The sequence below is a fragment of the Nothoprocta perdicaria genome, unplaced genomic scaffold (assembly GCF_003342845.1).
Source record: "Nothoprocta perdicaria isolate Ctin4 unplaced genomic scaffold, notPer1 scaffold_2, whole genome shotgun sequence".
Lineage (NCBI taxonomy): Eukaryota > Metazoa > Chordata > Aves > Tinamiformes > Tinamidae > Nothoprocta > Nothoprocta perdicaria.
In genome coordinates, this window is record NW_020455204.1 from 934,250 (window position 1) to 955,923 (window position 21,674).

The 21,674-nt window shown below is 41.9% G+C and overlaps 1 protein-coding gene across 1 annotated transcript in view; it reads right to left on the minus strand.

The window, feature by feature from the left end:
• GCN1 (GCN1, eIF2 alpha kinase activator homolog) overlaps nucleotides 1-20,263 on the minus strand; it is a 38,379-nt gene extending 18,116 nt beyond the window's left edge. The window contains exons 1-31 of the mRNA XM_026037513.1: nucleotides 20,161-20,263; nucleotides 19,500-19,563; nucleotides 18,766-18,897; nucleotides 17,369-17,477; nucleotides 16,486-16,584; nucleotides 16,249-16,383; nucleotides 15,712-15,780; nucleotides 15,519-15,627; nucleotides 15,018-15,092; nucleotides 14,639-14,767; nucleotides 14,404-14,454; nucleotides 14,008-14,106; nucleotides 13,597-13,770; nucleotides 12,265-12,417; nucleotides 11,545-11,637; nucleotides 10,444-10,519; nucleotides 10,109-10,268; nucleotides 8,970-9,159; nucleotides 8,735-8,859; nucleotides 7,784-7,962; nucleotides 7,524-7,617; nucleotides 7,286-7,399; nucleotides 6,889-7,087; nucleotides 6,047-6,202; nucleotides 3,790-3,971; nucleotides 3,040-3,120; nucleotides 2,378-2,521; nucleotides 1,834-1,961; nucleotides 1,476-1,665; nucleotides 964-1,034; nucleotides 35-200 (exon numbers count right to left, since the gene is read on the minus strand). Coding sequence (XP_025893298.1) covers nucleotides 35-200; nucleotides 964-1,034; nucleotides 1,476-1,665; nucleotides 1,834-1,961; nucleotides 2,378-2,521; nucleotides 3,040-3,120; nucleotides 3,790-3,971; nucleotides 6,047-6,202; nucleotides 6,889-7,087; nucleotides 7,286-7,399; nucleotides 7,524-7,617; nucleotides 7,784-7,962; nucleotides 8,735-8,859; nucleotides 8,970-9,159; nucleotides 10,109-10,268; nucleotides 10,444-10,519; nucleotides 11,545-11,637; nucleotides 12,265-12,417; nucleotides 13,597-13,770; nucleotides 14,008-14,106; nucleotides 14,404-14,454; nucleotides 14,639-14,767; nucleotides 15,018-15,092; nucleotides 15,519-15,627; nucleotides 15,712-15,780; nucleotides 16,249-16,383; nucleotides 16,486-16,584; nucleotides 17,369-17,477; nucleotides 18,766-18,897; nucleotides 19,500-19,563; nucleotides 20,161-20,263 — 3,849 coding nt within the window. The remainder of the gene's footprint in view (nucleotides 1-34; nucleotides 201-963; nucleotides 1,035-1,475; nucleotides 1,666-1,833; nucleotides 1,962-2,377; nucleotides 2,522-3,039; nucleotides 3,121-3,789; nucleotides 3,972-6,046; nucleotides 6,203-6,888; nucleotides 7,088-7,285; nucleotides 7,400-7,523; nucleotides 7,618-7,783; nucleotides 7,963-8,734; nucleotides 8,860-8,969; nucleotides 9,160-10,108; nucleotides 10,269-10,443; nucleotides 10,520-11,544; nucleotides 11,638-12,264; nucleotides 12,418-13,596; nucleotides 13,771-14,007; nucleotides 14,107-14,403; nucleotides 14,455-14,638; nucleotides 14,768-15,017; nucleotides 15,093-15,518; nucleotides 15,628-15,711; nucleotides 15,781-16,248; nucleotides 16,384-16,485; nucleotides 16,585-17,368; nucleotides 17,478-18,765; nucleotides 18,898-19,499; nucleotides 19,564-20,160) is intronic.
• Nucleotides 20,264-21,674: the final 1,411 nt, after the last annotated feature.

Below are 21,674 nucleotides of genomic sequence, written 5' to 3' on the forward strand. Positions count from 1 at the left end.
CTGTTTCTACTGCTAGAGCAGCATTCAGACTTACCTTGCCATGAGTGTTGAGTGTGGACAGAGCTGCATCTAACATGCACTTTCTGACCTCAGGATTGCGATCGTTCAGGGCATCCGGCACAAAGAACTGGAAGAGGGGCTTCACCTGGGAGCTCTCCAGATGCTCTGAGAGCTTGTTGAGGGCCAAGGCTATGCCACACCTGCAAAGATGGTGAGCTGAGCTTAACCACTTCTGACAGCACGTGCTTGAGGCCACGTGCTATCACAGTATATTCCAGGAAACGATAGAGAACCACTGTGAAAGCAAAGGGCTTCAGAGTGTCAAAACAACACACATTTCACTTCACCACTCTGCTGCAGGTTCACAAAAGGACAGCAATCCTTCAGCTATGCAACGACTTCCATCATGATTAAGAATTACAGATAATCAGGCCAACACAAGGCCAGACACCAAGATCACTTCATTTACGCTGAAATACAGCGGCTGTACAACAGGGCACATCAGCTCTAAATAGATTAGCTTGAGACAGACAGCAAACAAGATGTCTCCAATTAAACCCCTAGAGAGTATATAAGCAGACAAAAAGTAATTATCCAAACTGAAATTTGTCTCCTTCATTAAGATTGGCACTGCTGCTCTTGAAACAATCGGTTGCACACACAGAGCAGGGAATCCAGCGTGATATAACAGAATCAGACAGTCTCTTTCTTATCGGAAGAACAGAGAAGATATCTCCCAGTGTTTTAATGGAACTGAAAGTGTTCCAATTTTGTCTATCCAGGCTGCTTGAGGGGAAAAAATATTTTTTACCAGAAGAAACTACAGAATTGGGAGTCAATATAGCTGCAAGTATTTTGTTCCTAGAACACTCCCTTATTTCTCCACCACCGGAACTTTTGAATAAAAATCTGGAACGTTTCATTTGAGCACACGGGAAGTGATTTAATCCATGATGAGTATACCTTGCTTCCCACTGGTCAGGTGGCGATTCAGATATCACTCGTCCCAGAGCATCTAAAACCGGAGGTGGCCTCTGCAAAGCAGAACATTTTGTCAGAATGCCTTTTCCAAGGACACACACACACACAAACACTGACAGCCATACCAGCAATGCCTTTTTTTTAAATACTGAAGATGTATGATACCTCTAGTAGAAGAGCACAGTAGAAAGTAAAGAGAGAGCTAATTTAGAACCTAAGTTAAGGCTTAGGATCTAAGCTAAGACTTAGATTCCAGTTTCTGCTTTGCCAGTCTTCCTGTATCACATAACGCATAAATCTGAGCTTCAGTTTTCCACTTGCAAAATGGTGGCATTGCTGACTAGATGCTTGAGGACTAATAAAGCTCCTCATAAAAACTCGCACACAGCTACAGTGGGGTTCATGCCATGAACAGATTAAAGGAAAATGATAAAAAAAGATATAAACCACAGCATAAGCTTGTGACCGCAACCACTTGGGACAAGCATACTTACATACAGCTTCTCCTGATAAATCTCTGTCAGTTTACTCATGACCTCTGCTGCTTGGTTCCGATACTGAGCTACAGCTCTGGAAAGAGCTTCAGCACCTGCTTGTCGCACGGCTTCTTCGTGGTAGATGACATCTTTGATGAGTAGGGAACAGAGATCGGGCTGCAGCTCCAGATCCATGGACTCCCACAATCTGCAGGTGATGAAACAGTCATCAGCAAAAGAAGTCACTGCCACAGACAGTATTAGGCTGAGCTAAAACTGCTCTTCATCGGTGGGAAGCAAGGCCCCTGTCATGGAGCTCCACAGGGCAAGCAAAAGAAATCTCCTTAGAATTTACTCAGCCAGGAAGAGCTCTCACCTCTCTGCCAGCTTCTGAATCTCGTCTTCCACATCAAATTTCACTACCCAAAGGCGACGCAACAGATTCAATCCATTCTTTTCATCACTGTCTGGGGTTGGTAAAACCATCTGTAGCTCCATCAGTCCCTGGAATGATGGACAGGGGAATCAATGCAAGTATCTTGTTTTCAGTTGAAAAATGCTTTAAAACATTTCAAACTTCTGCTAAGTTAAGCTTTACAGAGTTATAACTGTCAAAACTCATGACTGCTTATGAAGCATACGACCAGGGTGGTCAAGTGACCTCAGTTACATGAGTTTTTAACACCACAGCAGTGTGACTGCACCCAGAGTGTTTCTTGGTGTAAGAAAAATTCAACACAAATCCTTTAACGATAAAAGTCTGGCCACTTGGAGAATTACTGTTCAGTAGCTACTGCTTCCTTCTGCAGATACGTTGTCCAAAGAGTAGCGTTTTAGCTGGCCTGATCTCCACCAGTGCTGGACCAGATTCACCCTGAAAAATTAAGGAACCGGCATAATCCTGAGTGATTCCCACCTACCCTGAGAGCTGCATCTCGAACGTTCATGCATGGAGATTGCAGGGCTTGAAGTAACACATCAATCTCTTCCTGCTCTGCATAGGCACAGCCATCCTCCCCACTGCTGCTGGCGCACAGGGTCGTCAGTGCATTGGAAGCCAAAACCTGAAATGTCGTGGGGAAGTATTAACAGATTCCACTGATGACTTCTGCTTCTTCTCACGTGATCAAAGTAAGTTCAGGATGGGCATGGGCATTATTACAAGGAAAGAAACTCTGACACAAGTGATTTGGGCTTGTGCTGAAAACAAGAACTGACAAGTTCAGCTTAGCCCTCTACCTTTTGGTTATTATTGATTTTTCTCTAATTCCATCTCTCAGGACAAGCTTTGCTGCCAGTCACCTAGGGAAGCTATTGCTGATTTTGGAAGGAGAGAATAAGATCTTAGAAGAAGAAAATTATGTTGCCTGTGGAAAACTAAAGAATACGCGTTATAAAACCCACAGGAAGAGATAATATGTATTTTATACATCTCAAGAAAAGTATCATAAACATAGAAGACAACTAGTAACTTATTAACCACCAGACTCACAAACTTAAACCAGATGGTGCCATTTCCCTAGGTCAAATGATGATAAAATTTAGGCAGAATCATGACTGTGCTATGAAGCTGAGGACTCACCTGTAACCGTGGAGATCCCATTGCAATCACCCTCGTCAGCAGAAGCAGCATATCCCTCCGGGGCAGCAACTCGGGGCCGTTCTGAAAGTGGGGAAAGGGAAGGAGAGGGAAACAAAAAGTCTTTTGCTTTGAGACGCCAAAGTACCTTGCCTGTGTGTGACACATTTGACTTTAAAAAACAAAGCAAAATTTAAGGCTGGACAGGAAAGTAACACTAAATCAACTGCAGGAAAAAAAAACTTACATTTTAAACTCGAATTGTAACATGAATCTGCTTTGTACAATTAAATATGTATTATCTGAACTAATTTGCCTACACATGCAGGAATATTGGAATCATGATAGGCAACTTGACAAGCCAGTATTTCAAGATAAGAAAAGACAAACTATGGAATTCTTTAAAATAAAAGTTAGCATAGTATATAGCTTTGGTAGAGCTTATGAATAGCAAAGTATCAATTTGTTGATAGGCAGCACTAGTTCTGTGCTACACACAGACCAAAGAAACCAGCCAAGACATGTTGGGAAGCATATCAGATCCTTGTTATAACCCACTATCATACTAATGTATGCTGGCAAGATTGGAACAAATCTCTTCAAATTCATTGTCTGGTAATAGGGGCATAAAAGAAAAAGGATTAAAAAAAAGCCAGACGAGAAGAGATAGGAAAACTGCCTAAACTGCCTAAGCGGTATCTCATCTGTAACACTGTTTAGGGAGGTCATCCTCTCGCTACAGCTCTCACTGACCTCATCTACCAGCAAAGACTGGCCATTTGCCAAGGATCTAAGCTGAGCATGGACCAAGAGGATCTGCAATATCTTGACCAAGAACTCCTCCTTCTCTTCACTGTCATAGGGTGTCTCAGTCAGAACAGTCTTTAGGAGAGGGAAGACTATGGAAAATGCTGGAGCTGATAATGGGGCAGCACCTGCAAAAAGGGAAAACAAACCTGTAAGTACAGCTGAAATCCTTGTACTTTTGTTTTACAGTGTTGGCTGGGATAAAATTTATACTTTGGTAGCTCCTAAGGGACATGGACAAACCTTATTAAAAAAAAAAAATCACAATAACCAACTCATAGTATTTCTATGTGCTCAGAAACACACAGCGCAAGTCACATTGCCTCCCAAGTATTTGGACTGAAACCCTATAGCCAGCATTTAGCCTCTTCAAAACAGCATGTAAGCCTGCCTCATGTTGCCCCTTATTAGAGGGGGCAAAACTAATAGTGGTTCTGCTAATTCTGGTGGGAGCCTCGAAAAATAAGTGCCAAGAATCTAAACACATCTCCACCCCTATGAAAGAACCAGAGCTTTTGGATTCCTGTTCTTAAGCGGTTTGATTCTTCCCTTTTGCAGACTTTTGCGATGGAACACATCAAATACCTTCTAGTTAGTCCAAAGTAAAAACACTGAACAAAATATAAAAGTTATATCAAGGAAAAAAAGATCTTCTTTTTGTCTTCAAGCTAAACTGTCAACATTACTTGCTCACAATCCCAGTATATTTATGGTTAGGTACTAAAATTTATTCTTGAATGGACTCATTATTCTTGAATGGACTCATGGACTCATGGACTCATGGCTCATGGACTATCTGAAGCCAATTTTTTTTCTATATTGTTAAAACAAGTACTACATATCTAAGGAAAACATTCGCTTCGTTTTGCAGATGAAGAGCATTGCAGATACAATACTGCAGTATTAGTCAGCTTATATAGGGGACAGATACCACAAAAGTAATTCAAGGCAAAAATACTAAATACCAAACACACTGTGAGGTTCTAAGTATTTAATATGCACAGTTTGGGTGAAAACCCCTCCACCTCCCATATGAGATATTTCTCTTTGAACTTAAGGCTCAATATCTGTAAACTTTCCAGCCTTTCAGAACTTCAAAAACATGGAAAAAAATGTGTGAATATCACATGACTTTCCTCCAAAAATGTGTTACAGAACTTCCTTTCTCTTGCAGTGAACAAGTGAACAAATTAAACATTCATTTAAATAAGTACCACAAGAAATTTTGAAGGCAAAAGGAGTGAAAATAATTCTTTCTAATTCTTTCTTTATAACTTCTCATGACTTTGGGGAAAAAAGCTTTAAAAAGGATTTAAATGCTATGAAAATTACTATGAAGAATAAATAACAATGAAGACACGAAATCATCATCAAAATGTTCAACACTGAAGTGGTGCTCAGCATGGCCAACTGAGCTGTGAAGAACACAGTTATGTTTGTGCCACAATCAAAAATGCATTCAGAGGCAACAGAAAGTTATGGAAGGAACTGAATTGCTGGCATAACAGATCACATAGAATCCTAAATTTCCTTTAAAAAATTATAAACCATTTGCCATAGCACTTTTTGACTAAGCTAACTGATGAACAAATCTGAAGTCTGGACAACTATCACCACAGTATCTCACACTGAGTCAGCCACCTCTGACTTCAATACAAGCAGATCCTTCTGTACTATTGTCGTCTTTGTGGTGGCAGCCCATTTTTGGAAGCAGATCCAGAATGGATCCATATTAAAACAAAACCAATGAACAGAGAGGGGAAAAAAAAGTTCATTTTGACCCAGATCATGTTTTTGCATTTTAAAAATGCCTTACTGTTCCAAAGTGGGAAAGAACTGCTGACTCTGCTACTATATTAGAATAAAATATTCATGAACTGCAGCACTGGATATCAAACAAGTAGAGGCCATGGGCTCCCTGCTGCTGAGATTACAGAGAAGTAGTAATTATTTCTTCTTACCACTCAGGTTCACTGAATCACTTATGCTAAGTGGTGGTGAAAGCTAAGAATTGTCTTCACCTAAAATAAACTTTAACTTTGTTACTGTTATTTCTGTGTACCATTTAAAGAAAATTTAAAAAAAATATATTTCCAAATCTGCAGCACTTGTAACATCATCTGCACTATTACCCCTGCAAAAGAAAGCTTAATGAAGAAGTTGAGAGGTAAGTGGATGCAATAAAACCTGTGCTACTTTTTACCTGGCTCTCCCTTGCCTGTCCGGCTAGGGATAGTGTGGACATGCAGCAAGCTAACAACTCTGTTAATTGCAGTAGGCAGCTCTTCTTGGCACCAGGATTCATCTAATTCACATTCTGGTTTCATCAGGCGCAAGGTCACATGGCTCACTAAAGTACCTATCACGAGAGAACGAAGAATCATTGAGGGGACTAAACCAGACATTTCTGGAGAGAAAACAAATCCCCAGAAATACAGACCAAAGCATCATACGAGAGCTCTGGGATATGTCCACAGCCAGGGGAGAAACCACAGCCCTGAGGCTCAAAGGAAACATCTTCACTCCCAAGTTAAAATGTCTGCTAAATGAACACTAGTCCGTTTGCACCTCCAACAAGAAGCAAATGTTTCTTGTTTTGCAACAGCTAACAGGAAATTTCAGTGCTTCCAAGCTTCTCCAAGGACATTAACCCAGTCCTGGGCATGAATACAGCCCAGCAAACACAGACTTCCCTCTTGCTGAAGGAGACAGCAACTGTAGCAACGACACTACAGCACAGACTTAGCAGAGGCTGAAAGCCAGCTGAGGGGCTGACAAGCTAGCAAGGCTTTCAGTGCCCATGCCACTTTGCAGTCACCACTACCACCACTTGTAGCAGCTGATTCCAAGTCAATCTGGGCCTGCAAGTCCCCAGGACTTCCAGATCGTTACTCATCACACACACCCTCCCAGCGCTCCACAGGAGAGGCCTGTTGTGATCAGTCTCCACTGAGAACCCAGCACAAGGAGAGAACGAGGATTTTAGCCACTCTGACAAAAAAAAAAAAGGCATCCTGTCCTTGAATAGCAACCGCCATCACTAACCAAAGGTTTTCAGTCGAGCAGGCATGACGCAGGAAGCTAAGGCAAGAAAAGGATCCTTAATCCTTGGAGCAGCCAATGGGGATCGTAGCAGTGGCAAGAATGAACCAACGAGACCCGGGATGTATTGAGTTAGACCAGGAGGCTTTCTCTTTATAACAGTGTCCAGGAGGCCTAGGGCTGTTTCCAGTTCATTATCAAGCTGCAGGAGAAACAATTCCAAGGTTAGCACCAGGTAGGAGAGAAACAGAAGTGCTTAAGGCTGATTTTTAATGAAAGAAAGAGATGTTATTCTAGTTTCTTTTTATATCTTTATTACTCTATTATTCTAGTTTCTTTTTATCAAAACTATTTGTTCATAGTAGCTGCATGGTTGGCAAAGATGGTCCTCAAAATTTACCTCCTTTAGCCGTTTTCTGATCTGAGACTCCTTTTCCAGCTGTGCATGCATCAGTTCCTTTTGTTTGCTAGTGAGTTGTACCTCATCCTTTATTCCTTTCTTCTTCTTTATCTCCTGCAAGAGAGGACCACAGGCAGAATTAACTAGGAATTACTAAGATTATATGACATTATAAAATAGGTGAGATATTCTAGTACCAGAAACATCAGTACTAGCTTTCTTGTTCCCACCAACTCACCTCCTTCAGTTCCAGCTCAATGATCTGTTCTTTGAAAGAATAAGCTTTATTCTCCCTCTTCATGTTAGCCTTTTTCATACTATCCTGCTGAGCACTGAGAAAGAAAAGTAGAGAAAGAATCAGCACTACTCTGGACTAAGATCCAGAAATATATACCTAGGATCCAGACAGCATCTGATAAACACAGATACCTACTGGTTCCAAGTCCACCAGAATTAATCACCATGTTCAGAGACCCAAGTAAGAAATTACAGTCTTACCTCTGTATTATAGACTTGTCATACAGTTCTCCCTCTGGTGTCTTCATGATGGCATATTCCTCTCGAGTTACCTGGCAGAGAGCTGGATTTTGCAGAGATGCTGAGATGATGCTGATGAGCTGTGGGAGCACTCTGCCAGGTGATAGTAGAGAGAGAGATCCTACTGCATTCATGGATGACTAGCAAGAAAACACAGGAAAAAGAAAACAGGACGATCAGTATTCCTTAAAGTAGTCTCAAAAAGTATGCCCTGTTGAGGGAGTTCTTTGAAAGCATTAACTTTCTCATAACAAGCATTATAAATCCTTGTCCAATGGCACCAAAATTTTATTAGTTGACTCTAGTCAACTGCTGGTATACATTCTTTTCCTCTCAAACCCCAGCTCCTTTCCTCCAGAGATGTTCTCTTTGTACCTGTGCTTTTCACAGAATCACAGAAACATTAAGGTTGGAAGGGACCTCTAGAGATCATCTAGTCCAACTCCCCTGCTCAAGTAGGGACTCCTGGAGTACGTGGCACAGGGTGGCATCCAGGTGGGTTTTGAAGACCTCCAGTGAAGGACAGCCTCCCTATGCAGCCTGTTCCAAGGCTCTGTCACCCTCACAGTGAAGAAGCTCTTCCTCACATGCAGATGGAACTTCCTAGGTATCAAATTATATCCACTGGTCCTACCACCGGCCACCACTGAGAAGAGTTTGGCCCCTTCCTCCCTGCATTCTCCCCTCGGGTATTTGTACATGTTGGTAAGATTCCCTCTCAACCTTCTCTTCTCCAGGGAAATCAGGCCCAACTCACTCAGTCTTTCTTTCATACGATAGATGCTCCAGTCTCCCACTCTTCTAAACAGATCTCGTTCCTCACAGATCATTTAATACTTAAATCCTTCCTCCCAAGAAAAAACTTTTGTTCCAAAGCATCTCAAAATGAACAGAAAAAAAACAATTTATTACCTGGTTCTCTGAAGTATAGGCAGTGATTCTGGGTAATATGTCGTTCAGGTGTTTGGTAACAAAGTCTTTAGGATCTATCTTCATCTTGATGAGGAGGGCTGGCCAAAGACCAGGCTTTGCTGCCACTAGCATAAAGAATATATGGGCCAAATAAATACAAAACAGATTGCTAATGCAATGAAACAAAAAGTCAAAAATGTATCGGTCAGGAGAGTCCTCTTATTCCAACACCTACCTACAGATGGGTGATGGCTCACCAGCAGCATCTCCAGAGCCAGCTTCTCTGTCTCAAAAGAGTCCACACCCTGTCCTGCCACACTTGAGATGACACAGAGCGCTTCATGGAGGACACGAGGAGGGATATATGTTTTTCCCAGCTCAGACAACTCTCCTGACTCTGTCACCAGGACCTCATGAGGCAGAACCTGAGTGAATGGACAACTCGTTGTTAACAAATCACAGCAAACCTTCCTGAGCAAACCTCACTACTGAGGACATTTCCATACAGTAACACTGTACCAATTATCAACAATCAACTTCTTCAGAACCTGAACTTTTCAGAGGAACGAAGGGATAAAGGATAACAGTAGAAAAGAAGGATAAAGATGATAGTGACGGAAAGACAGAAAATGGAGGACAATGCTAGATTTGGCCATTAGATGTGAACTAAAATCAAGTTGATGATTTTTGGCAAAGAGGATTTTGGAAAAGGTTGAATCACTTGGCTTGAACATTATGCCTAAATTCTACAGTCTATTTTTTCCCAGCATCTTTGCAAAAACTACTTTTTTTCCGAGTCCATTTTTGACGAGAGAAGACTGCTTAGAAAGGCTCACCCTTGGTATTTAATGCAACTTAATCCATTCTGCAAGTTGACAAGGTGCTCATTTAAAAGCATGCCCCAAAGCAGAGTAGTTAGCATTTACATTATCTTATACACCTTTTTTTTTTATTATTTTTGATACTGTTTGCTACTGAACTATTTCTATCACATTTCCTTTGGATACAGGGCCTCAGCTGTTACCCAGGGCTGAAGAACTACAGTACTAGAGCTTCCATTGGAGATTAAATTTGGATTAAAGCAATAAAAGGACAAAGAAAACTACAGCTTCTTCCTTGAATGATTTGCAATAGTACGGCTTCTGTGTACATAGGAAACAGCACACTCCAATGCCAGGGACACTGTCACAGCACTATGCAGCAGTCTAGTAACAAGCTGGCTTTCTAGATGATCACAAAGACAGAATTTAAAAGGTTTTGTTGCTTTATTTTGTTTTATGTTGCACTGTATGTCAATACAAACAGCAAAGCTAAAGCAGGGAGCTGATAATGCTGCAGGTGAGCAATCTTCTAGCCAAGAACTAGCCTTCTCACCTTGTGAGAACTGAGAACTACTTTTAGCTCCTCCAAGAGCCCATAGGCTAGTTTGTACCCTCCAAGAGAGGACAAAAGCTTCTTAACAGTTTGATGGGCCTGTCTTCGAACATGCCAGGTCCGACTCATCAGTACTGCAATGAGGGCACGGTGATACTGCCTGAAAATAGAGAAATAAAAAGGTTTGCTATGGAAGTTTACTTTACAAACTAACCAGGCATAAAAATACAAGGAGTTCAACACTTTGTGCAAAGTCCCAGGCCCACCCCTTCCATGGCGTGCGTTAACACTTAGGCGTTGGACACAGATCAGGCACGGCGAGTGCATTTACGTACTGAACTTTACTTTCAGGGAGCCGTTGTGCATGATCCAAAAGGAGACGCTCTGTCAACTGCAATACTGTACACATTGCTGGGGAAAGATAAACATTTAAAACAGCATGAGAGTTCATAAGGAGAGTGACTTTTTCTTTTTCCTTAAATCTAAGAACAAACAAGCAAACCATAAGCAGGACCCACTGAAAGCTCTCCAAACTGAGTTTCTACGTATTTTTCTATATAATCTGAATGAAGCTAAAGACAAGTGCAGCCCAGTTCTGGCATGATGAGAGGTAGCATCATGAGCTAACAGAAACATTACCTGGGTTCCAACAGGATTTCCTTGACCAGGATATGTGAACTATTTTATCTTAGCCCATATAACAACCCAAACTATAAATACTAAGTTCAGTTGGCAACATACTGTTACTTGTGAAAGTGCTCAGGAATGTCTTCACTGACAATAAAACACATACTGGATTCCTAAAGAAGCGTACAATGCTATGCAATGGTAGCCTTGGTATTACAACTAGCACTATCTCTGAGCTTCAGCCCTCATTAGGCCTTTTGGCTGATGTTATCAATGTGCATCCCTATCATAAAAGCATCTGAAAGCAGAAAGCAACTGAAACATGAGGTAGATTATATCCCATGTGGAATATGGCACGAGGGACTTCCAACATTCAGGCATCGGATAATTTAGGGTTGCTATGCTCATCAGCTGGACATTTCTGCTTATACAACCACTAAAAACACTCATATCACTTTTCCCCTCATTCTCTTCCAATTTCAGGCTTCCTCCATCCCTTAGATTGATTGCATGAATCTACTGATAAAACTGTAAACCACATAGACACTTTCTGCATTCAAAAAGCTTTTACAGAATATAGAGATTGGATAATGAATATTTAACAGCTCTATTTCATTAGAGATATATTAATTCACATTAAATGTAGATTACAATTACTCTAGATGTACTTCTGAAAAAGCACTCTATTCATTTTAATCTGAAATTAGATCCTCAAGGATCATACAAAATGGCTAACAAGCAACATAGGTCTCATAAGTACAAGTAATAAAATTAAACAGCAATTGGATATACAATAAATGACAATTTACCTTCCTCTGATGCAGCCTGCAAGAACTTTTCAGATGTGAAAATTTGCTTTTTTTCATCCAGAATCAGCTGCCAGAAACCACTCAGCTTAGACTCTGATCAGAAAAGAACATAAGTCCATCAAGAATGTTTCAAAATAAGACAAAAACTACCAGAATATATAAATAGAGTAGGATTCTGTCTCCTGAAATCCCTGAAGTTGTTTCCATAGATCAACTTTTCTTGAGTTCTAAAGCCTCTCTGCTCTCTCATTCAGAACCATGAGCATACCCAAAACCTACCTGCTGAAAAATACATTTCTCCTGACAAGTGTATGAATTTGGACAATTCCTTGTAATACATTCTAATAGAAAACAGATTCCAGATTTGCTGTTTTCCAAAGATGGCTTATAAAATTAGTACAGAAATAAAAATGAACCAGTAAACTCCGGGCATTTCCAGTCTGGGTCTTTTTTTTTTTTTTTTTTTTTTTTTTCTGTCAGCATAAAGAGGAATAATGTCCTAAGGAAACAGAAGCTGTGATTTGCAAAGCTAGGTACAAATAAGAATTCTTCACTGACTTAATCATGAGGAATAAATCTTTCACTGGTCTACAAAAGGACAATGATTGTCTTGCAATATCCAGACTAAGGAATAGTGTCTTACACCTACTCTCAAAAAAAAAAGCATAAACCCTCAGAACACATTTATAGTGGATTTTGCTGGATGTTTTGTGACCTTACCCGCCTGTCCCTCAATTACAGACATCCTGCAGATCAGCAAAGCTGCAGCAGCTCCTTCTGTTACCATGGGCACCTGAGTGCTCTGAGATGCTGCTTTTTCTACCACTTGGATGAGCATTGGCAGTAATTCCATTCCCTGTAACAAGGTGTCACCTGAGGAGACAGAAAGACCAGTTGCAAAAGAACATTGTCCTTCACGCTTCACACAGGAAGATAATGACAGTTCTCTTATCAAGAGGTAGGGAAATAATTCAGACACACTGGGAAGATCCTGAATCTCCCAAATAAACCACTTGTCCATCACTGCTATAATTAAACCTCAACAGTAAAGATGATAACCACTTTAGTGCTTTCCTCAGAGACAAAATATTCCCAACTCAACCTACGCTTCTGTCCATGAGAAACAAAGACAGTGCTAGGTTATATATCAGCTAGGTTGCATATTTGTTCAAATCATACAGTCTAAAAAGACTCTGTTTCCCTAAAAGGGCCAAGGTACCAGCCCTGGAAGCTGCAACCACCTGTTCCACTTCAAATCCTTAGAAGTCAAGGAATCCAACTGACTTGCAATTCCAAAGTGCTCCCAAAATTTCCACAAAAAAAAACCCTGTATACAAATTAAAAAAGGAAACAATAGATCTTGTGGCTTTAAGTTAAATATTTGCAGGTAGTATGTAACCGTACAACTGCAGGAGTTAAAAGCTATACTTCAAAGCCCTCTACCCACCTGATGCCCTTCCTCAACACTTCACTGGGTGGGCTGAAGCAGTGCAAGTTAAAAGTTCCAGTGATGGGTAAATTCTTTGGAATATAAATGTCTTCAGCCCTAATCCCTTAAACAGCTACACGTATCACACACTCTCCTTCCTCCTGTCAGACATGACCAACTTCACATTTCTCATACTGATCTCTCTAAAAGGACCAACCTCCTGAGATGCCAAACTAGTTTTCCTGTTCATTCTTCACTCCTGTGATGACACAGAAATTCCTGGCAGTTACATTATATAGAAAAATGTAGAAGCACAACTTCGTTCAAGCCCTTTTTGAGAAAATGATGGCAAACCATTGCACCTGTATAGTAGTTACTAATTTCTTAAGCAGACATGTATTACCTTTTTGATTCACAGTGCATTAGTAAGCAAAGGAGATTTCATATGTATTTTGTTGAGGCATCAGATTGATCAAATCTCAAACGGAGACTGGATATTGCCTCACAAAATCTTTCCTACTCTATTGGACATCTAATGCAGAGTAGTTATCCACTTATATTAGGAAGACAGTCAATTATTCTTAACACACATAGTCATAGTAATTAATAGCTGCAAGTTTTACCTTTGAAAGAGGCTAGCATGCACTGCAGGTATGCATGTCTCACAGCTGAAGTGGAGGTTTTAAGGCTGAAGGCTTTCTTTAGCCATTCTACTAGCTTCTTAGGAACTTCTGTGGTGAACCGAACACACCAAAGAGCCAGGACAGAGACTGCATGAACCAACGTGCCTTCATGAACTAGGAAGTAACACAGAACTTGCGTGAATATAGCAAATGCACAAAACACAGAAATGCACAAAACAGACGACAGGTAAAAAGGCAGAAGGGAGGAAGGGCTGCTCACTGAGACAGGGCAATGGATTTTGTAACACAACAGGTGAGAATCAAGGTTTATCCTAAATAACAGGCCATATGGAAAGAGGAAAGCAGCTTAATAAATACAGGGAAAAAAAAAAAAAAGGCAACAGGCCTCACCTTCTTGTTGCAGGAAAGGGATGAAAAGCTCTGCCACGGTTCCAGTCAGAGCTTGGCTAGAGGATCCAGAAACCACATGGTAACTGAGGCTGCCAATCCCTGAAAGGACAGGTTTTTCTCTTTACTTCCCTAAATACTAACACTTCCAGATAAATCTAAAAACAACACAGGACAGGAATGATTCTTCAAGCTTCAATCCCCACATACACCTCTCTCCTCATTGAAGAGTATGGCAACAACTTGCTTGCTATATCCAGCTCTCTATATCCCCTTACACACAGCCAGGTCAGAATGACCACATAAGGAATCCTTAAAAGTTCAAATACAGACCCTTTCCATTCAGCCTTTTGCTGCATTTGCTCCACAAAAAAATAAGTTTTCCTTTAGGATCCTCACCTGAAAGGACACTCATCTTCTGCGCAACAACTGTCAGTTTCCCCTCGGAACCTGCAAAACAGAAAAAAAAAAAGTGTGCCATTTAATTACAGACAAGCAGATGATGACCATGTGCTACTTCAAGAATCTCCTCTAATGCACAAAAGCTTGCCCAATCCAGGCTGAGCAGCCCCTCTGATACACAGATACACACAGTATTCACTGTGATACACTGCTCATCCTACAATTTACTCACCCCCCAGGATGGCAAAAAGATGTCTGCCCAGTGACTCCACAGCTGAAGGATCACTACACTGTCGAGCCAAGTTCTTTAGTGCCACAACTGCTTCATCCATCAGCTGCACACTGTTGGATTTCAGATGACCTAGAAAACGATGCACAGCTCCCTGTGACTAACTGCATAAAATCAGCAAGGAAATATCTTTCCATGTGGCCTGACTCAGCTGCTGTAACATTACAAAAAACATTCCAGTTCCCAGTTACAGCATCATCCTCCCACCTAGATTAAAATCCTCTTCAGGACACTAGTAACCAAGTCAGCACAGGTACAGACAGAACATTCTACAAGGCCTTATTATCAATTCATCATTCCATCCAGAAGCCATGGTACTTACTGGCCAGTCCTTTTACAATGTCTAGAGCATACTGGCTAAGGTCCAGGTTCACAGAGACGAGCAAGCAGGAGATTGCTGAAGACATAGGAGATATTAGGGATATTACATTTTGTTAAGTAACTGCTTTTAGCATTTTAATACACCCTTCCCCACAGTCCACATCAAGTAGATAGGACCAGTAAAGATGTCAGGAAGAAAAGACACTGAAATGGATGTCAAATCAACAGATTAATTCAGCATTATTCTTAGCACTCAGCTGTGAAATTCTGTCCTTTGTGGAAAAACCAGCTACCACATACCCAAACACTTGGGACCACAGCACAAATGTTGCTTCTTTGCAGCTGCCACTTAGAACCCAGACAATTCTGCCACTTGTGTTCACAGACAAAGAGTATCCCCAAGTGCAGTTTAGGGGGACAAACTCCCCCCACAGCTCCAGGGCTCTAAGGAACAACTGCTCCCGTTTCCAGGCAGAATGATGTAGGGAGACAATAGACTCACTTTCTATTACATTCTCGGGGCTCCGTAGCAGTGACTTCTGCAAAGTTGGCAAAACTAAATCCTTGAATTCGGTGTGAGACACGTATCGAAGAAGAGGGGAACAGCTGTCCTGCAAAGGCAGCATAACGCTCAGTACAGCAATGGACACTACACATGGATAAAAGCATGAACAGTCCGTAAAAACATGTCTCACCAGCAAGTGCTTCTGAGGCTTTGTCTTGCTCATAAGCACAGTCTTCATGTAGAAATCCAGAAGGGAACTCTGAAAAAAAGCACACCAGTTACAGCCATGTCATAACCTAAACGTAGCTCCCTGCACAGCACCTGGAAGCCAGACTTGACATTCCACCCCACTTCCCTCTGGAAGGCAGTCCTATCCAACAAGGAGAAACTTTGCTTCAATTCTCATGTGAGAAGGTCCAGCAGAAATCAGGATTTTTTGCTCTATCCTACAGCCCAACATAATACCCATGGCAAGCTAGCTACTACCTTCCATTCTTAGAGCAGGGAAGAAGGCAGAAAGCTGCAGTGTCAGCCAGCTACACAAATGCACAGGCCATAGCACAGAGCTACATGTCCCTTAAAATTGCCCAAGCTGTTTTAACCAGAAGTGTATTACTAACACTGAAACATCTGCACACATCTCTTCATGAAAAGCATGACTACTTATAAGACAAGAAAGAAAAGAATAGAAATGAAAAAAAGGAAGGAAGCAGTGCTGCAGATTTACCTTGTGACGTTTAATAACATCAGTCTCTTTCTGGGCTGTGCAAAACTGCACCACAAGTCCCAGCATTGCAGCATAGCTCTGGTTTGGCTCCAGACCAAGAATGACAGATAGGTACTGATCCACCAGATCCTGGTTCTGAAAAGGAGGGAAAAATTTAAAAAAGCAAGAAATGTTAACACAACCAAACCTAGAATAGTCACTAAATAAGGTCACCTAACTTTCACAGTTACACATCACCTCTTTCCACAGCCTGTTCAATTTCTTCACAGCCCCATCCACTGCCTGCTTATGAGAACCTCCCAGGACTTCCAGCAGGAGCAAACACTGAACTTCCACCTGCCAAGAGAAAGAGGCAAAAAAAAAAAGTCACACATCAGCTTCTCAGATTTATCTCAGATCCGCTAAGTGTCAGATGCCAGTGATCAGCTGAAATTCCATAGGCAGAAGTCCTTAGCTTGCTCAGGTAAGTTCTTCCAAATGGACAAAATTAGGAGCTGCCATTGCTTTCACCACACACACAGCATTTTGAAGAACCACATATAAGACTTTTGAAAACCGTGACTTGTAAAAGAGCATTTTATAATCAAGTTACATCTCTTCTTAAAATTTAATCCAACCATATTCCAAGGTGCTATAAATATGGTTCCAGGGACAGATCATTAAAGCAGGCAAAAAAAGAAGCAAGAGCTACTTAACACTGTACAATAGAACACACAAGCAATTATCTTAAAGGAAGAACAAGAAGGGCAGAAGGACACACTGCAGACTAGATGTTAGAGGTGCCAAGGCATACTAGACCTTGAAGGTTGCACTACAACAGGTAGTTTCAAAACACTGGTGTACACATCACAGTACCCAGAGCAAGCCTACTCAGGTACAACACTGCCAATCTCGTGCTTTATATACTTCCTGCCTTCTCCAGCTCAGGTGGACAGATTAAAATACAACAGAAAGCACAAAAGATCATCACAGCTAAGAGGAAAGTAAAAGTCTTGCATTTTAGCTTGACATTATTAGTCACATTCAGACTTCTTCACAGTGTTTCAGTAGCTTACAGATATTACAAGCACTTGTGTCTCTGTCTCCAAAGGGATATTTCTGTAAACCAAAGAGAACTTACCAATTTTTTCCATGTTTCCCCCTGTCTCTTGTCAGGTGCTGGAAAGACTGCACGTACAAGCAGGCAGGTCCAGGAGAGTGCCAGCAGAGCTGCAGACCCACTGCTCTTACTGTTGTAGAAGTGAGAAAAGCAAATGAATCAACAGCTCCCATTATGTAACTCATTCCCACTAGTGCAGAATGGGCTTGCTTGTGCCCAAGCCAGAACACTACTAAAATGAGGCAACTTTATCATAGAAAATTATAGTTAAAGTCTCGGGTTTTAAAGCAAATAACTAGCACCAGTAAGCTATAATGAATTTCACTTATTGTGTTTCAGCTTTTGTTTAACACCCAGAATCTTCTCAATGGCATGAAGAAAACTAAATCTCACCTGCTGCGAATTAAAAACCTTACCTCAAGAAAGACTTTTTTTTTTTGATCTCTCCACTGGCAGTATAAAAATAAAAGTTAAATACTTTGTCAGTGGAGACTGTCCAAAAAGTGATTCAAAATTTCTCCTGTGCTGCACCTCTTTGCTGTCAGAGCTTCACAACACCGATTGCCAAATTTTCATGATTGCCATTTCTCAGCTTACATTCCCTCCTGGCACAGCTCTCACTTCTGACTTATGCTTCTTGCCTCCTCTCACTACTTCAAATAACAGATCCCATCTTTTTGCTCCCTGAAGACCCTCATGCCTCTTTGATCTCTCTTTCAAAGTGAAATAATGCAATAGTGTCCTTATGCACAAAGACATTATAAAAGTCTTTAGACAGTCAAATATTGCAACAGAGTAACTAGAAGAGTAAATATTGTATCACTACAAAAATTTAAATCAAAATCATCTATTTTTTGTGAAAGCTAATCTCCAGTTTAGCCACAAGGCAAAAAGGTTGATGGAGGAGTCACAGAAGGGCATTCTGGGGCCCATATCAGATAAGAAGATGAACAAAACCCTAAGTCTCCCTTTGGATCCACTCCCTAACTGCCATTTCCAGATGCTACACTACCATTTTTCACCTGAACCTCAAATTTCACTGTATATCCATACATCCGTAATAAGGTTTTGAAGCCAGCAGCTGAAGATCGGATGGGCTAGGAAATTCCCCCTTGCGTTTTGGTGGGTTTGATGATCACTTCTTGATAAAAGACATTTCTGTGATAGCTCCAGCCTTGAAGGTTAACAAAAACACAAGGCCTCTAACTCAGCCCCCTGTGAACAGCCATGATATCAAGAAAACTCCTCTGCTTTCACCAAAGATGTGAAACACGTAAAGCAGTCATCAATAACTTCCTCTCTAAGTATTTTTAACCTTCATCTCTAGGAAACAGCAGAAGATTCATTCTGATTGCAAAAGATCAACCACAGCAGCTCAGAACCACAATGGGCTGCAAACGCAGCAAGTCATGCCGCACCTGGGGACTCCAGCCTTGCCGCTGATCCCTGAGGATTGAAGGGACTGCAGAAGGTTTTTTGCTGTTGCATCCGGCTGGGATTCGGCGAGCTGCTGAAGAGCCAGCTGCAGCGCTCTGCGGGATGCAGCATCGCTAGCAGGGATTCAAGGAAAAAAAACAATAAAATACAGTCCTGTAAACATTATAAATCCTGCCAACACTTCTCAAACTACTGCACTCAAACCATATGAAGGGCTGCTTTATCCTTTCAGTAGCCCAGCTAACAGTTATTTTATCCTTGCTGTTCCGAGAGAAAGTTTTCTTATCATTTACATTTCTGGCAGCAAACTCTGGTACCTGGCTTTGCTGACAGAAGTTGTATCAAGGTACTTAGGTGAGCTACAGGAAAAGCACAGGTTCTGAAAACCTCATTTACAATAGACCACAATTTAGATCTAAAAGTGTTCTCCCATGTCTTGGGCTTGCTTTGCAAGGACACTGTCATTCATTCCTGCAAACTGAACCACTGGGCGCAAGCTTTAATTTTGAAATTAAAAGTGAAACACAAGGTGCCATGGAACTTCTAATGTGAAATTTAACTCAAGAGCCTAAGCACTAGACAGCAACCCTCAGCGTCACACACATCTATGTGACACTGCACGCTAACATTTCCAGATGCTCCATATCAATTTAACTAATAAACAAGTAGATGCTTACAGAATAATTATACCAGCCTTTCTACACAATTTACTTACCGGTATCGATGCAAAGTGAGGCAGAAGAGTTTGCAAAGGCCTTTCACTGCACCCTCTGGAAGATCTGTAACAGATTGTATTTCAAAATATTTATTCATCTGCTGCTCTCACAGCAGAGCTATTCACAGCTCCTGTACATCTACAGATGTGCTTGCAAAACCATCAGGGCCTTATTCAGAGTGCTCTTTTTGTTTACATTTTATACATATTTGTAAAAATAGCAGCAAAATTGGAACACATCCTGTTCTAAATTCATTTTCAGAAAATGAAAATCAGACAAATCTTTCAAAATTTTGTTTCAATCATTTTATTAAGAGTAGTTAAAACCTTCCATTTGTCTACTTCAGTTAAATGTATAAATTCCTCATGGACTATTACAAATCCAAGCAAAGAGTCAGGAGTTAAGCAGGCAAATGATACCTGTGTAACGTTACATCCACGTACTTGAAAAAGCACAAAAGCTAATGGCAGAAGAAGGCTCGGGATTACATATAATAACTCCTATGGTTCAAGTTACTGCTGTGGGAACATGCACATTCCAAGTGCTGCCATCCCAAGAAAAAAAATCCCACAGGCTTCTTTAAAGCTTCACACAGCCCTTTAAACAAAGCACGTGAATGCTCCCACCCCAGAGATGGAATCAGTGTCCAAGCACGCTTACCTTTCGCAGCAATACACTTTCCCAGCTCGCTGAGGATCTCTCTCCGTTCCTTCACACTGGCTGTCGTTACCTTCACTGCAAACCGCTTCAGTGTATCAGTCATCTAAAACCATTGTTTACGCACACAGAGGAGAAAACATCAGCCTGCCTTGTGCAGTAACAAGCGAAAAATAAAACCAGAGCAAACACAATGTGTGCGCGGACAACCTCTTTCACACCAAATGCGATCACCCACAGTCTTGGCTTTCAGAGAAAGGGTCCCTGGGTATCAGGTAACTCAACTTCTTGAGGTAACTCAAGAAAATCTTCTCGAAAACTCCATCTGTGGGTTCATGCTCTCAACAGTTGTGAGAACCGAGCTCTGGGACAGGAGGGAAGCACTGGGACAGCTTCCTCTCTTGCCAGACAGGCCCTCATCTCGGAGTTTTACAAGTCAGACTCGCCAGGTTACTAGAAGTGACACCTCAACAAACTCCCTCCGGTGCTATCAACGGTAAACAAGATTACAAAAAGGAAACAAATTTAAAAATCCACACCATAAAATTGCACGTGTTTTTTTTAATCATATCTCCCCCACTGCCTGTTTACTCTACACCTGAATCTATCAACAGCCAGCCCTGGGACCACTCACTGAATTTATTTACTCCTACAAATAGTTCCAATGTCCAGGTAGGACCTTTGAAAAGGCAAGAAAGAAGATTCACTTCTCAGTGAGCTGCTCCCTATAATGACTGAGGTCATTATAATGAAAGCTAATGAACTTTCATCTCTCATAAAATATGCAACGTGAAAGACTTCACAGGGACTAAAACCAGCATTTAATAGGAGCTATTCTTTGCCTTTAGAGAAACCAAAGGAACAAGTTCTGCACGGAACCCTTACAGGTCACTTCAAAGAGAGCAATGAGACCCGCGGCACCGGCCCCACAGGTGCAGGCCTGAAGCTGAAGCTCCTGCCTGAAGCTGAGGCATTGGCAACACTTAGATTCCCCGATATGGGAAGAAGGGTCTCCAGTCCTCACCCAAAACCTCTGCTGGCTAAAAGAAAAACACTTCAGAAGCTCAGAAAACTCGACTTTAGGAACGGCCCATGAACAGAGGGCACAGTAAACACGAGCTCCTGAAGAGCAGTAAAAGCTCTTCCTTCCCCTCCTGCCGCGAGCTCTACCAGCTTGGCCACAGCAGCCAAACACAGCAAACCTGCCGGGCTCGAGAAATGGAAACCGCCACTGTTCCCCTCTGCCCGCGCTCCCAGTAAAACTTTTCCACAGAGACAGAGGAGGAGAAAAGCTTCGAAAGGGCTCCGCGGTGCTGAGGGGTGTCCGAGCGCCCCTGCTGCGGCCCGAGGTGCCAAAGCAGCAGCAGCAGCAACGCCGCCCGGGCGGTGCCTGTGAAACCTCCCGGTTCGCCCGGGCGCCGCGCACACGAGGCGGGCGCAGCCGGGGAGCGGGGCCCTCCCGCGGCCGCCACGCCGCCGCTCCCGCCGCCAAGGCCGCGCGGAGCGAGGCGGAGCGC